The sequence below is a fragment of the Osmerus eperlanus genome, chromosome 26, assembly GCF_963692335.1.
Source record: "Osmerus eperlanus chromosome 26, fOsmEpe2.1, whole genome shotgun sequence".
NCBI lineage: Eukaryota > Metazoa > Chordata > Actinopteri > Osmeriformes > Osmeridae > Osmerus > Osmerus eperlanus.
This window is the reverse complement of record NC_085043.1, coordinates 3,747,482-3,764,248: the sequence shown is the minus strand read 5'-3', so window position 1 is coordinate 3,764,248 and position 16,767 is coordinate 3,747,482. Positions and strand designations below refer to the sequence as shown.

At 39.9% G+C, this 16,767-nt stretch overlaps 1 protein-coding gene and 1 long non-coding RNA gene across 4 annotated transcripts in view; one reads left to right on the top strand and one right to left on the bottom strand.

Annotated features, from left to right (window-relative positions):
• The window catches only part of LOC134012989 (uncharacterized), a 354,410-nt gene that overhangs the window by 85,150 nt on the left and 252,493 nt on the right, over window positions 1-16,767 (top strand). The gene's annotated exons all lie outside the window — the stretch shown is intronic.
• The window catches only part of palm1a (paralemmin 1a), a 159,858-nt gene that overhangs the window by 91,495 nt on the left and 51,596 nt on the right, over window positions 1-16,767 (bottom strand). For all 3 annotated transcript variants that reach the window (XM_062452683.1, XM_062452682.1, XM_062452684.1), the window contains exon 4: window positions 2,439-2,557. In XM_062452683.1, the coding sequence (XP_062308667.1) occupies window positions 2,439-2,557 (119 nt within the window). The remainder of the gene's footprint in view (window positions 1-2,438; window positions 2,558-16,767) is intronic.

Below are 16,767 nucleotides of genomic sequence, written 5' to 3'. Positions count from 1 at the left end.
AGAATTCTTTCCCTGGTGAAGAAAAACCCCTTCACAACAGTTGGCCAGATCAAGAACACTCTCCAGGAGGTAGGCGTATCTGTGTCAAAGTCAAAAATTAAGAGAAGACTTCACCAGAGTAAATACAGAGGGTTCACCACAAGATGTGAACCATTGGTGAGTCTCAAAAACAGGAAGACCAGATTAGAGTTTGCCAAAAAACATCTAAAAGACCCTGTACAGTTCTGGAACAACATCCTATGGACAGATGAGACCAAGATCAACTTGTACCAGAATGATGGGAAGAGAAGAGTATGGAGAAGGGAAGGAACTGCTCATGATCCAAAGCATACCACCTCATCAGTGAAGCATGGTGGAGGTAGTGTTATGGCGTGGGCATGTATGGCTGCCAATGGAACTGGTTCCCTTGTATCCCCTTGAATGTGTGGCCATGCCATTACCCCAAACCCGTTGACTGCCATCTTCAGTGTTATGCCAGAGGATATACCAATTTCAAATAGTCAATCACAGGCCATTGCCTTTGCATTTCTCTTAGCCCGTAGATGCATCCTCCTCAAGTGGAAGAACAGACTCCCACCTTCACATGGCCAGTGGGTGAAGGATGTTATGGCACACCTTAAACTAGAGGAGCTGAGGTTCCGCATTGGAGGCTCTTGTAGGAAGTACCACAAGGTTTGGCAGCCATTTTTAAACTACTTCAATAACTGCTCTTCGGACAGTCTCATGGGTTAAAGCCTTACACCCCCCCCCCCCGGTCCCTCCCCCTACCTGCTTGCTGTCTTGTCTGGTTTTATTATTTAATGTATTTATTTATTTTATTACATTTTATTTTGTATATTTTATTAGAGTTGATTTTGTAGATTTGTATGTTAATTTCATCGGTGTGAATTATCACATGACCAGCTTTAATGTAAAATTGTCAGTTATTATTGTGTCATTGTATACATTTATCTGAAATCCAATAAAAAGAATTGAATATAATTTATATTGATACATGTTTACTCTTAATGTAAAGTTTTTTGTTTTATGTACTCTGTGTTTCTTGTAAACTCAAATGTATTTGACATTGTTGAAATTGCAAATAAAAAAATTCAAAATATTGGGCGCAAGTTCATGAAGCCTGGGGATGATGTCCTACCTATCGATAAAGGACTCAAAATGAAATGCCACTGGGCATGGATAGAAGAAGGTAAAGACAGCGAGCCTTTTGGCAGTTGGTGTCAGAAACTGAGAGAGCCTGGTGCTTGTTTCTGCACATTTTGCTCGAGGAAGCTACTATATTCCAGCAGTGGAAAGAAAGTGCTTACTCGTCATGAGTTAGACCCCGGTCATAGAGCCCGTGCACTCAAACTTACCACAACGTTGCCGGGAGCAACTGTTACAGCTGACACACCGTTGTCTATGACTGACCATGTCTGCGACTTAAAAATATGTTTGTGCACATTAATTGCGGAACATGACTTGTCATTCACAATTTCGCAGCCACTGGTCACCCTGTGTAGAAATCTTTGACATACAGCCGTAATACTTGAAAATAAATGGTGCCATTGAAGATAAGTCCATCTGTGCAGTTTCTCTCCTCCCCCAAAAAAGTTCTGGCTCAGGATTTCTTTTCACTTTAACCCCTGCTTACAGTAGTCGGGTGCACTCATCATTGATGATAAGCCCTGTTATCATTATTTGTACCCCTCTCTAGTTTTAAGCAATGTCATCGATGTTTCCCTTAGGTTTAAATAAAATATTTTTGTTATCCTACTCCTCCAAGCTTACATTAAATTCAACAAACATAAAATTCAACAAACCTAATTACACATTTTCAATTAAATACTACATTATCATGAGAACAAAGTGTCATGAAGAAAACAGATTTGAACTTCCAATCTTGAGATGGTTGACATGCATTCTACCATTAGACCATTAGATTCTACCATCTCAATGCTTCTAGTATGAGAAGTCAAAAGAGGTTTTATTGTCCTACATCCTCTTAAAAATTGAGAGTTAAGAACACGAATCAGTCTGAAACTAATGTGTTTAATTTTAAGTAATGTCAGTTTAAATGTTTTTCTCGAAAAAGGGGACAGGGATCGATCACATCTGTCTGATCTTATAATACAGGCATTTATATCAGTGTCACAATCTTAGCATTCTACCGCCCCAAATTGCAAACATTTATAATACACCCATCACGCATCATCTTGCATAATGTTGCATCTTGCTCAATGCAAGAACCCTCAACTTAAATGAGGAATATCTGTGGTATCAGATGTAATTGGTACTCTTGGCATTTTGGTGTACTGTATTATAAATAATATGTAATGGAACTTGCTAAATTTGGTCTGGCATACTAAATAATACAGTGGTAGTGGGACATATAGATACACAAAGAGTATAACTCAAAATGATTAATCAATCACCGAATGTATACTCCAGTGCCATACCTAATGATGCCTTCCTCTAGCTCCTTGACCCTTGTCTCATCCAGGTGCAGCATATTTTTCACCTCTTCTTGCTCCGGTTGCACCACGTCCATCAGCCATCGTTCCCTAAGAGTCTTTGACTGTAGAGGGCAGAATCGTTCAAGTTAGCTCAATGTATTGTTATTAATACTAGTACACAGGCATTGAGCCACTGCTGATGTTACCAACATCCTACTCTTATCACTTTATGCTGTAAAAAATTGCATTAAAGTGCTACCAAGAACTAGAGGTTAGCAGATGGCTAGGACAAAAATTGTCTGTCAATAGATGTGTAGATTTCAGTATTTAATCAACCAGCAGTAGACAATTTCTGCTCCCTTTCAATAGGGGTTATGCGGAGCGCCCAGCGTTCGAACCGTAAAACAGATGTAATCGTTTCCGCTTCTCACTTCCGTACACATCTGCAGCGCTAGGTGATGCAAAGAACTTATATTGACAGAGAAGTTCAAGCATTTTATAAATTATATTACTCTCTACATTAGGCTAAGTGTGACAGGTAAGAATAAAGTGATGAGTTTATATAACGTTATAATAGCCTAACGTTAGACCGTTTCCCAGGAGGTAACCCAACGCTAGCTCCACACATTACAACGTTAGCCTACAGTACATACACAAATAAGTTATCAATGAAATATATGAATTCAGCAAATTAATTTAAGAAGCTCATTTTAATTTACATATCCATATAAATCATTATTCTGGTTTCTATGGCTAGGACCTGCAGTTCCTAGAAGGAATTAAGTTTACTAGCCTACTACTAGACAAAAAAAACGTTAAAGTTAGCAGGTGCATAAGATTACGCTACCGACAAAATGTACCTGTCAGGGTCTTTGGGAAAGCGATGAAAGGCATAAATACTGTCACATTGGTAGTTGTTGCAGTTATTGCCGAACACTGCGTTCTTTGAGTCCACTTGGACTTCGTTGTCATATTGTGTCTCTTTCTGTGTAACTGTTATAACTAGCTAGTATGTAACTTTGTTACTATTAGTCCAGGCAAAGTAGCATTTTACGACAGACTAAATGTATTTTTATTTTTTTGCAGCTTAGATCATTTCTATGAGGTGTCCAGAACAACATACTAAAAGTCCTAAGAAATCCTAGTTGAGAAAATATGTTAAATTCTCATCAATCCGAGATGTGTGCCAATAAGGCCAGGCAACATTACACCCCAATGGGGCTATTTTTTTCCTTTACTCCTATCAAAATGAAACTTTACACACTGAAACTACCCATGACAAGTACAATTTTTTTGTATTACAAGTTCTTTAAAAATGAATGTTAATATGCAAACGAGCTATACACAAATCGAATATGCCCAAAATACACCCAAATAGGCTTAATTTTTTCCTTTACTCCTACCACAATAAAACTTAACATAGTAAAAGTATACATGAAAAGTAACTTTTTTTGTATTACAAGTTTCTTTTGAAATTAATTTGAATATGCACATGAGCTCCACACTTATTGAATATGTTCTAATTTGAATAGGCAGAAACACCATTCATATGACAAATACATCGGCCCAATCTTCATCCAATCATCCTTCTGCCAATGACCTGATGGTCATTATTGGCATAAATCTCCCATCCAAAACATGCCACCCCCAGTCTTTTGGTCCATACGTTCACTTCCCCCTTTCCACTCCATCATTTGGTAAAAGACCCGAAGACTATGGAACTTTGCAGCTGTTGACGTTGGAGGGTACATTTAGGGTTGGATAGTTACATTTATGCATTTAGCAGACACTTTTATCCAAAGCGACTTCCAAGAGAGAGCTTTACAAAAGTGCATAGGTCATTGATCATAACAACGAGATACAAACATTGCGGATAGCCAAAACATGAAGCATACATTGTAAAAGCCCCAAAGGGAAGAACCATAAGAGCATGTTTAGACAAGTTACAATTAAACAACATGAACTTCAGAAGTGCAAGAGTGTACCTGTATAAAAAGCAAGCAACAATAATATAATTCACAGCGAGTACAATAACTTTAAGTCAGTTACAACTAACCAACAAGAGCAACAAGTCTCTCAATAAGAGTCATTGTGATCCTGGAGGAAACCAACATCAGGTCCAGCCAATCATTCCTAAGTACCGGAACAAGTGCGTCTTGAGCCTTTTCTTGAACGTGGGGAGACAGTCAGTGTCTCTGATGGAGGTGGGGAATTGATTCCACCATTGGGGGGCCAGACAGGAGAAGAGCTTGTGTTGGGACCGGGCACTCTTGAGCGGTGGGACCACCAGACGGTTGTCAGAAGAAGACCGTAGTTGGCGGGTGGGGGTGTAAGGCTGGAGGAGAGACTTGATGTAGTCAGGTGCAGTCCCATTTACCGCTCGGAAAATAAACTGAGTCTCCACTATATTACGCTGCACCTCAAAATGCTTCTGACCTTAGATCACAATACTTTCTTTTAGCAATTTACAATTGTTATTGCTGCATACATAGCCTAACTCTTACATACATATACAGTACATTTGCCTCAACCCTTACTGTAGTTCTGGGCTTGTGCTATTGTTGTTCAGTTTCTGTGCAGGCATGAACAGGGGGGACAACCTGGATATTGAGCTCTGAGTAATGAGCTGTCTGAAAGAGCAGTGCAGCAGTGTCATTACACACTGCTGTGCCAGCTTTGCACGAACACTGACTGGAGGTCATGACGACAGGTTCTGAATCACGTAGCACTATCTGTGTAAAATACACAAAGAGACAATTAGACAAACATTGATACTGATGTATCCTCTGAAGTGTTTTTGAAGTGAATTTTGCTACTATTCAGATACCGCTGAATTAAGAATTGGCCTAGTAAAGTTGCAGGGGTAAGTTTGTTGACAAGGGGTTTCCTACAAGTCTATTACAATACGAGGTGAGGTATACCATACCAAATATGTTGCAATAGAAAGATTTACTGTCAATCAACTTTGCCCCAATTACCTTACTTCTCCACTAACAGGTAGACTATAGCCATTTATCAAGTGTCTCAGAAGAATGTTTACATAGTCAAGAACATGCTCATGGTCAAATGAAAGCAGTTGTAATGTACGCATGATGAACGCATGCTATGCTGCAGTCATTGAACTGGAACAGACTGCAAAATTGAACAGAATACCCAAACCCATCCCTAAACATTAGCCTACTCTCAAGCTGTGTGGTTTTTTTATTCTTCTGCATGGACCTGTGACAAGCTGCTCTGACACTGATAGTACCGGTCAACCTGTCTTTGTTTGAAACTGGTGGACAAGAAGATACAGCATTCATCCATTTAGTACTTTTATCATTATTCTAACAATATTTTAGAAATCTGAAACACCTGCCAGAACAGCAGTCTACATTAGACCTACAGTCGACACATTAGACCTACAGTCAGATGGATTACATAACGGTTGACCAGCATAAACACACAGGACATCGTAGTAATTATACTGTTGGTACTATAACCCCATCGCTAAAAGTCTTCGTTTGACTGTTTTAATCGTCTGCGAGCAAAAATAAAAGACAAAACTACTGATAGCATACAAGTCTAAACTAACTACTGATAGTTAGCTATAGGCTAACACTATCGCTATATCCGATGCCATTAGCAAAAGCTACATATATTACATACCTTTATAATTATGAATAAATGAGGAGGCGTAAAACTTAAATACCTTGTCTAACAGAGTACTCGGGGCTCTGGACGTCCGTTTGGCAATACGGTGTACATCGGAAATTGTAATTAAGGGTAGTTCCTGTAAACACCGAAGGTGGCCATTACTACGCTGTGTTTACCTCAGTAGCGGACGGCCGGAAGTAGTTACATCTGTTTTGTAGAACCCGGAAGAATGTTGCGCATAACCCCTATTGAGTTTACTTTTGAGCTATTCTTATTTTGTATCTTTGTATCTTGTGTTTTCTACTAAGACATGGTGTTTTGTACATTAGTTGCATTCTGCATCGTCCACTAGAAAGTTTGACCACATTACCCCTGTCTTGGCCTCTTTGCACTGGCTTCCTGTCCATTTTAGAAAACATTTTAAATCAGAATCAGAATGGGATTTATTCGCCATGAAAGTTTGCACAGACAAGGAATTTGCTTTGGCAGGAAGGTGCATACAATAAACATATAGGGACCTAAAATTTAAATATGTGGACTATCTATACTAAGGGTACATAAACTAGCAGTACTAAGTGGGATTAGAATTGAATTAAATATACAATAAAATAAAATATAAGTTGCCGTAAATTACAATATAAAAAAGACAAAAAAGAGCGCACCTAACGACCGAGGCAGCCATCATCGGCGCCATCTTGGATCTTTAAAATTTTATTGTTTGTTTTTAAAGCTCTTAATGGACATTAATATATGTCCTTCATATATTTCGGACCTCTTAAAATTGCACGCACCCTTTAGGTCACTGAGGTCTGCGGACAAGCTACTTTTGTATACTCCCCGATCACGCTGTATACGCACAGGTGATAGGGCCTTTGCAGTTGCTGGTCCTAGGCTGTGGAATCAGCTTCCCCTTTCTATTAGGCAGGCTCCCTCATTGTCTGTTTTTAAATCCAGGCTTAAGACCCACTTATATGTTCCCACTACTTGAGTTGTGATGTTACTTGTTTTGCTGTTGTTGACTGTTTTGTATTTTGTTTTTAGTATGTATTTTATAGTGTTTTTTAAATGTATTTGTATTATTATTTTTGTGCTTTTGTTCGGCACCTCGGTCAGCCTTGCTGTGTTGAGAGTGTGCTTTATAAATAAAATGTACTTACTTACTTACATGGGAGAAGTGATACGAGAATTAGATCACACGTGAGTGCGGAATTATGGAAAGCCATATGTGCTAAAACCTGAAATTTAGCGTTCACGTTAAGACGAGAAATTTGGCCATCTTAAGACGACAGAAATTGTTGTCTTAACACGGCTGTTTTGACCTCCTTAAAACATTTAAAATGCTAGTGAAGTGCTACCACTTCATTCGTTTCTGAGGGGAAACCAGATAACGATTATTGCAAGAGAGAAAACAATTCCCCACTCAACCCAATCTTGTTTAAATTAAGGTTAAGAAATAATATTCATTGTCAGTGACATTATGTATTTTGCAGGCTACTGGTTATTCATTGAGCTTTAACATCGGCATTGCGACTGCACTAGGTTGCTAACATAGCTAACACATGAGCGAAGCTAGTTCAGGCATGGCATTCGGGCAGCGCACGTCATCCGCTCATTACCACATTACCACCTGTGTTAGCCAGCACAAGCCCATTGGGCCACGTCCGATAAGACGGCATTAAAAAGATAATGAAGAGGTCTGTCCTTAAACCATTGATCAGTTAACAACAATTAAAGATAATGATTACTTTATTACTTCTATACTGTTTGAAATGTTCTGAATATAATAAACAATGTTTGATCTATACCTTGCAATATTAAGCTCATGAGCACATAACCCTTGGTTATGTCCAGGAGAGAAATATGCCTATATATTAATTATGTTTCTTGTATCATTGACAAACTGTCATTATACTGTTTTATTATGCCTGTATAGCCATAAGTTGGGTCTTTGTAAGAAGCAACTAGGAAATGTGACACTACGGTAGATCAGAGGTCACAATACTACCAAAGTGTATAATGCCATGCAACTTTGAATAAGGAAAATAGAAGGAGTGACAAGGCCATTTCTAGGAGCCCTATCTAAAGACCTAAACAAAAGCTATCTGGCATTCTGTGTCCTTTGTCAGTGCCTGCAAAGGCTATGTTAATCACCTTGTATCCTCCCATATTGTGATACCATATACTCTCTTGATTTCCTGTATTCATTGTCCAGTCTTCTGTGATACTCAACTTGAGTGTAACAGACACCTGCACCACACATTTGTGTGATAAATACATTGATTTTGTCTTGAACTTGTCTTGAACTCATCTTAACTATCCCATTCATTGACTTGGCACTTTCAGAGCAATTGGGCAGGGTTTCCCGCAACACTTTTCAGTTAAGGCTAAGCAACACACACCTGCCGCCTTAACAACGTCGTAAAAAAAATTGAGAAGAAAAACCCTTTCACACTATCCAGCCAAGTGAATAACACTCTCCAAAGGTAGGCATATCACTATCCAAGTCTGCCATTAAGAGAAGACTTAGTGAGAGCAAATACAGAGGGTTTACCACAAGGTGCAAACAGGGCTGGACTGGGACAAAAAATCGGCCATGGCATTTTTGGCCCAGGCGGCCCACACCCACCGTGATTGGTCAGACACATTCCCTGTAGACAGTCCTCTTAAAATATGCGTGCATGATATGAGTTGCCTAGTGTTCTGCGTTCATGTGATAGTTTTGGACCCTTCAAGAGGGGTCTCAAGACTTATCTTTCGAACTTACACTTAAGAGAGTAGAGTTATGATTTGTATATTTATGGTATTTGTGATTTTTTTTGCAGTGGTTAACTTGTGTTATCTTCGGGTCATTGTGACCCTTCAGTCATTGTGACACCCCCACGTGTTGCGACATCTTTACCTCATACAAAAATAAAGTTAAGCATTTTATTTTAACCGTCGGGCTGTCTCACACCCCCCACAGCGCGAAGGTAAAAAAAAAAAAAGCTTTTTATTTGTTTTTGGATTGGGTAAAGTTGTCGATGGGTCGTTGTGAACCTTTGGGTTCAGCAGTTAAATAAGTGGATGGTGGTGAAAGGCAACAGGTAGAATTTAAAGTGTGACGTCTGTGCTTGGATGCTTGCAAATATTCATGTTAACAGACTAGCGTTTGCTAACACTGGGAATTTAGCAGTCAAATGGGGGTTTACGGCTAGCTTAGAATATGCAAAACCGAGGTTGCTGAGCTGAAAACTGGAAAATATAAAGTAGCATATAGCATAAATGACAAGAATCTGGAAAACATAACTAATGCAATAACTCTGGTTTACCATGGAATAATGCATAGATTTGCTACCAAAGTTGGATGCAAATATTCATGTTAACAGACTGTTCTCAGACTAGCTAGTGTTTGCTAACACTAGCAGCTAAAGTGGGGTTTATGGCTATCTTAATGCAAACCAAAGTTGCCGATACCTAGATTTAGATTTTGGTTAAACCCTATGGCAGGGCTTCCCAAACATTTCAGCCCACGACCCCTAAAATAATGGTGCCAGTGACTCGCGACCCCAGCATCCACGGAGGTGGTTTACGTATACATATTTTGCACGATGAACGAATCATTGATCCGAAGACTCGGTTGGCAGAAGAACGAAACATTGATCCGAAGACTCGGTTGGCAGAAGAACGAAACATTGATCCGAAGACTCGGTTGGCAGAAGAACGAAACATTGATCCGAAGACACGGTCGGGAGGTGAACGATTCGTTCATCTGCTGGGTACGAGTCTTTGGATCATTTTTCACTTGACCTGCATTGGCTCAGTACTGGTAGCTAGAGGAAGCAGAAATTATTTGTTCATTTTGACTGGGTCTTCGGGTACGGCTAATTTTTCACATGACCTGCATAGGCTCAGAAGAGGAAACAGAAAGGATTTGTTTACCTTGTTCACTTTCGCGTGACTAGGTTAAGTAAGACGTGAATGATATTCGTTCCCAAGTAATAATTACAGGTTTGAACTTTTTTGTACTTTACTTACAGTTCAGTGCAGTGTAATTGTTTGCCATGATAATTAAATGCTAGTGTGATAATAAATGACAATTTCAAATCATACAAACTGTCATGATGCATTATTTTAATTCAGGAATTTCTTAAAAAATTGTATCTGCTGGTTTACATGCACTAACATATAGGCCTACATGAGAATATGCTAAATGTTTGCAGTGGACGTATTTAGGCCACTGGTTATAAAATGTTTAGCAACACCCCCCCCCCCCCCCCTGTTGAAATGAACGAATGACTCGAAAAAAAAATCTTTCATTTTACTGAACGAGATTCAAAGAACCGAGTCAGTAAAATGATCCGAACTTCCCATCACTATTCGATAGTTAATGCCAGCGTGCTATGCACGTGAGACAATTTTTTTGGCCTTTATTTGAGCGCAAGAGTTTTTGAGCTTTGTGTAAAATAAACATAGCCGTTTTTCAATTGGTAGAACCTTGTCTAGTGAAGGTGATGTCTTTTTGTCTATTAATTTTTCAGCCCCACCCTTACGTTTCTTAGCCTGGTTTTCCATCGTTAATTCTTCTCCCGGTGCTCCCGATGGCCAGTCCGCTACTGCACGGCTGTGCCGCGGTGGTGGATTTTCAAGTCATTATTTTAAATTCTGTCAGGGGGGTGCTGCCAGGGCCACGTTTGTGCAATGGGCAGGAGGGGCTGCTGCCCCGGGCCCCGGCCACTAGGGGGCCCCGGCACGGGAGATAAAAATAAATAAATAATAATAATACATATTTTTGATGCATTTACCCACCCGTAGTGAAGTCCACGTTCTCTTAGCGTCACGTGTCGTTGCCGGTATCAAAGCATGCAAGACAACAATGGCTTCGCATGAAGGTGATGTCAAACGAGTTTGACCTGCTTCGCCAAATTTACTTCAACGATTTGATTCGTGACTTTGCCTTCAAAAAAGTAGACGAGTGGACTTAAACTAGTCCCACACTGATTATCTAGCCTATGTTCTTTTCAATAGGCGGCCACAGCCTGATAATTAAATTGTTCAATCGAGTTGTTTGTATATATGTGTTCGCTGGGCTGTGTGTGTGCACGCTAGACTGCATGTTACAATTTATTTGACATTGTGGCTGGCTAGGGGTGCGTGTTACAATGTATTACAATCAGTGGCGATTTCTTTAAGACTGCAAGGGAAGCTCAGCGTCCCCTAAAATTTCAAAAAATTAATGGTCAAATATTTACTATTGTGTTAACATTTTAAATGCGTTAGAACACGTTCATATCGAAGACGAGTTCTTTCAGAATCAGGTACATATATTAGCAGGTCGACTGACTGATTTCCTTCTCGTTCCTTCTCGTAGCGTCACAGTGCATTTCCCTGTTGAAGCTCAGCTTCCATGGACTTCAATGGGGCTGCTTTTAACAGTTTTTTTTCAATGCTTCGAAACTATACGGTCATTGGATGAATGCTGAGATTATGTCCCGCCTCGGACGCTCAGCGTCTCTGGGGGTGAATGGAGGAGTGGGCTGGCCTGGACGCTGAGCTTCCGCGTGATGATTGGAGGGTCTGTCGAAAGACTGCATCTCCTTTTGATTGACAGTAATTTTGTACTACAAAAAGTCACCGAAGCTGCATCAACCTATTTCTTGGTATTTGCTTGGCGAAATTGCTAACCAATTTTCATCATACATTTCATACAATTATACACCACGTTCCTTGTTTCAGTTTAACCTAATTTCCACATTTCCTCCTTGATTAATATTGTTTGTTAGATCGTTCGTTCATTCATTCAGTAGGCTAGGCTAGTGTCGTAGGGGTGAACTAGCCAGTGAACTAGCCATTTTTAGGATGTAGGCCGAAAATTAGCTTCCCCTCTTTGAAAGACCAGCAGCCGCCACTGGTATAGGGTGATAAGCAATAAGGAATATATTACAAAATGGCAACATTATTAACATAAGGGTGAATTTGCACTTATTTCATGTGTCCATAAATAAGTGCCACATTGACCTAGGGACTTGATCTGTTTCAGACACAAGGAAGACACTACAAAATGTCACCATGTGCAAAGGAAACTTCATATATCCAAAATTATTGAATTAAATAGAAATATACGTTTTTGCTAAAATATTGCTTTACACATCCACTATTCATTAACCAATATTCTGAATTCCAAAGTTCATATAAAGACTCTTGACAAGGTTAAGTACACAAATCTGAGAAATAGTTGAATGTTTATTGTGAATATTTGAAATGTGCATGCTTGTGCATGCTTGGCTAATTGCAATGGCTTCCTCCAAAATACTGTCTCCCTTGCTCCACAGCGTGCACGCTCCAAATTCTCACAGACACATCCTGGCTCTTGACACACACGCAAGCTTAGGGAGACGCACACACATCCAAGGTTTTCTGAAAAGGGTGGGCTGACCAAGCCCTCACCCTCACTGCACAATTGACGTGTTTAGTTTCAATCTTGCCACAAGTTGGCGCCAATTCTCCATATTATCGACGTGCTCCCTGCTGTGCTCATGACTTCTGAGATGTTCTCCGATATGTTTCCATGCACAAAATCCATTGGTGCTGAGTGCGATTTTTTTTTTCCCGAAGCAAACAAAAACAATAAACTGCATCAGCACTGGCCGAGTAGACTAGCCACTTCCTTGTAATTTGTTCCCCGTTTTTCATTTTCATTTCAAAGTTTTCAATCGTGAATCTCCTTGGCGGGTTATCTGTGTTTTGGGGGTAATTAAAGTTCAGAATTTGTACTAGTCTTGTTCTAACAATTTCAATTCTCTCACTATCTGTTATTATATCACGCCATAATGCTGGGTCTTCACTGATCACTGTATCATTGGGGTTACTCACATTGCTGACATCATCCAGCTGTGCTTGTGTTTGAACAGGGATGATGACCATGGCAGTATCATGTGCCTCCTCAGTGCAGGTGTCAGTGTCAGGGATATGGGCAGATGTGGTACATGATGATGGCTCATCGTTTTTAGAAGCAAGGCAGGCAGGGATAGTTGGTGTTGAAGTGGCTGTTTGTCTGCTGCTGCTAGCAATAGCTAAACTTGGCCCAGCAGCACTTGAAACATGATCAGAAATGTCTTCATCTTCCACGGACGCATTCTTCGATTGGAAAAACTGCGTTAGCTTAGGTAATTTCCTCCCTTTTCTTATTTCTTTTTTAACTGCCACTTTGAAATCGTTTCATGTTTCTGCGATCATACACACTCCACCACACGACAAATTCTCCTGACAGAAACTTCATGACCTGAATCATATGTTCCATGATGGATTTAAGATAAAATGTAGCTATAAAGAATAGAATTAAAGAATTGTGTTTCGAATTGTCATTCGTTTGCAATGACAAGTGATTTATTTTAATTATTACAACAACAAAAAAACAGAAAAAAAACGTAAATACAACGAGGCCCCCCTGGTGGCCGAGGCCCTGGGCAACTGCCCGACTTGCCCAATGGGACGCACCGCCCATGTGTATGCCATGGTAAAAAGTTGTCCAAATTCTGAAACATTGAAAGTATAGGCCATGAGTAACTACCACACCACAAATGGCCCACCATTGCCCATAGGTGGCGCTACAGGCCACGCCCCAATTGTCAATTTTCAAAGTGATGGCATTTCCACCCATGAGTCTAAAATATCTGAAACTTGCTATACATGCCTTATTTCTCATGGGAAACAGAACAGCCATTGGTGACCCATACAGTCCGCCATGAACATTTTGAAAAACGTACAAATATCTTCTTATGAACCATGACTGCAATTGATTAATTATATATGTATGTGTAGGACACATATGTAGTTATGCTAGTTTGAGACCACAGTAGCTATGTAAATAAGAGTGCAATTAGGAGGGCGGCTTTGTCCACGTACAATTTTTCTTGTTTGTTTATAATTTGAATATAAATGTGTACACAATAATTAGTTTCAATCAAGAAGGTCTACTTTCATCGGACAAGAGGCATTCCATGAGTGCTGACATTTGACGGCCTCAGACAGCATGAGTCTGCCACTGGGCCTTACGAAAAGGCTCGTCTTGATTTGCAATGCACCTAGGGGAGGTTCGAGACCATAGGTGGGCAAGCTGGGGCCAGTTGTACTGTTAGAAAGGCCAGTTACATTAAATAGACCGTTTAAAGACAGTCTTTAACCCTTGTGTTATCTTCGGGTCATTCTGACCCATCAGCCGTGTGACCCACCGTCGTATTGCGACAAATTTACCTCATACAAAAACAAAGTGAAGCATTTTCTTTTAACCGTTGGGCTGTCTCAGACCCCCCACATTGCAAAGGTTAAAAGAAAATTATTTTTATTAGTTTTTGTATTGGGTAAAACTGGGTAAACACAATGATGGTTCGTTATGAACCTTTGGGTCATGTGACCCGAAGGCAGCACAAGGGTTAATGCAAGTGACGTGGTGACGTTGTGTTACGTTGTTTCAGTTGACGCAGCTTCGAAGTCAGAACTGTTCATGCCTACATAGCCTTGTTGTTCGTCAATTGATTTTTAAGCTTCTGAGATTCTCATGTTTTTAAAGGTACAAACTAACTCAAACTCATACTAAGAAAATGTATACAGTATGCCGTCCATAATGTTTAATCTTCCTTTTTGTTCAGAAACAATACTGCCTTAGTTTTTTAAATGAATGGTCATTACCCGGCTTCCACAGAGCTTGATAACAACAAAACATGCAGGACAGCGGCCCTCGAGGACCAGGATTGGAGAACCCTGCTTTAGCTCATCTAAGCTAGTAAGTAAAGTACGTAGGCTATGAACATTCTACTCCATACTGTATAGCCCAACTCGTACAGTTTCATAATCTATTTGTTTTATAAGCCTGTACATTGTAACATGCTGCTGTATTTATTTTGTAACATCTCATTGTGATACATTGTTATTTATTCTCTCCAGTTTTAACTAAACATCTCCAGTGGATTGTTTGTGGGAAGCTGCCTGTCAAATTATACTCGGGCACAGTATAAGGAGGACAGAACAGAGGGTTTGACAAGTGTGATGACTGTATTCCTCCACAGATACCATGGGCTTGGACATGGAGTTGGACCAGTAACACCAGTAACACCAGTTCACCATGCAATGGTGAAGGGCTATAACCCAGGGTTGATTGTAACTGGTGTTGGAAAACACCAGTGTGTGGAAAGTCCCTAAAAACTGTGCAGGATGGGCAGAAAATATTAGATGACATTGTATCAAGGCCCAATTGGAGAAGAAGTCATAGGATATTTACAATTATAGTAGGCTAATAGATCTGTTTTTAAAAGTTCAGGGGTGTCATTTGTTGGATATAAAGCCCCCACCCCTTTAACTCAAACAACCATAACACAGTACAGATGGTGTACAAAACTGCAGTCAGATTTGGCGAGATTGCTAGCTTGGTTGTTATCTTTACATATACATTGTTAGCTATATAATCATATTGTAGCGTCAGTGCCCTTGTGTACCCAGCATGCAGTGCCAAAAAAGGGAAAGACTTGTGGAAAATAGTTTGGTTAGAAAAGCGGTGCAGGGGATTTCAGTTCAGTTCGTTCAGTTAAATGTGTGTAATCTTATTGTTTGTTAGTTAAGATAATCCTGTTGGTCACCCTGATTGTGCATGTTGTGTAGTTTAATCGTACCAGAGAGACTAAAACTTTTTTTATAACAAGTCTACTTTACACTTACCAGCTACAATCGCAAGCAGCTGACCATGCGCTCTGTCTTAGCCCAGTTGTCCTCATGACTCTTGTCACTTGTGTATTGACTGAGATTCAGGAATAAGATCAACTTAGGAAGTGTTACAATATCTGTGTTTTTCTTACCAAATCGGAGAACTTTGAAAACAGTGTTGTGGGTGAAAATGTATTGGTTGCGGGTGGCAGGTTTTTGGGCTACTTTTAAACCTCAAAACTTTTAAAGAATGGATCTCTGCATGATAGGCCTGACCAGAGCATAGGTGTCCTTACAGAACACGCTTCAAAGTTCTGAATTTCAAAAGGGTGGCATTTTGACCGCATCAGGCCAAGATGTCTGAAAGTTGGTATGTATGCATTATTGCGCATGGGGAACAAAAAAGCCTCAAGAACCCATAATGTCGGCAGCATTGATTTTTCTCTATAGTGACAATTTTTTAAGAATTTCTAAATTGCTCCAATTGTCTTGAAATGTTGTGTACATGTATGAAATACATGTCTGTGTCCTGTCAATTTAGAAATAGTTTGCAATGTTGAGGAGGAACCCGCCATTGCTGCCTGCAGCTATATTTAAGTCTTGTTTTTGTTAGAAAATAAAACGTTATTATTTGCACCATCATTCCTGCATCGGCCTCCTTTCCTGCTACACCACAGGGATGGTCTGCACTAAAATGTCATAACTCCATAAATGTTTTAGATGTTGTGTGTCAACATGTTTTATTTTGTTATAGCACTTTAATTTGTAAAGGTTTTCCTTCCTCTTAAGAATCCTGTCAAATTCGCCCAAAATGCCTAAACAAGGCATACCCAAAGTAAATTGAAAGCTGTTCTTGAACAATTTGGAGTACATGCATGGTTGTGGTCTCTTTTGAAAGGTGACACTCTGAATTTCCTTCCCATGTTGTCAGGGTCCCTGTAAGTCCTACTGGTTTTGAGTAAAGAAGCTTGAACACAAGGGGGGGGGGCAGGACGCATGGATTTTGGGAACCACCTGGTTGGCT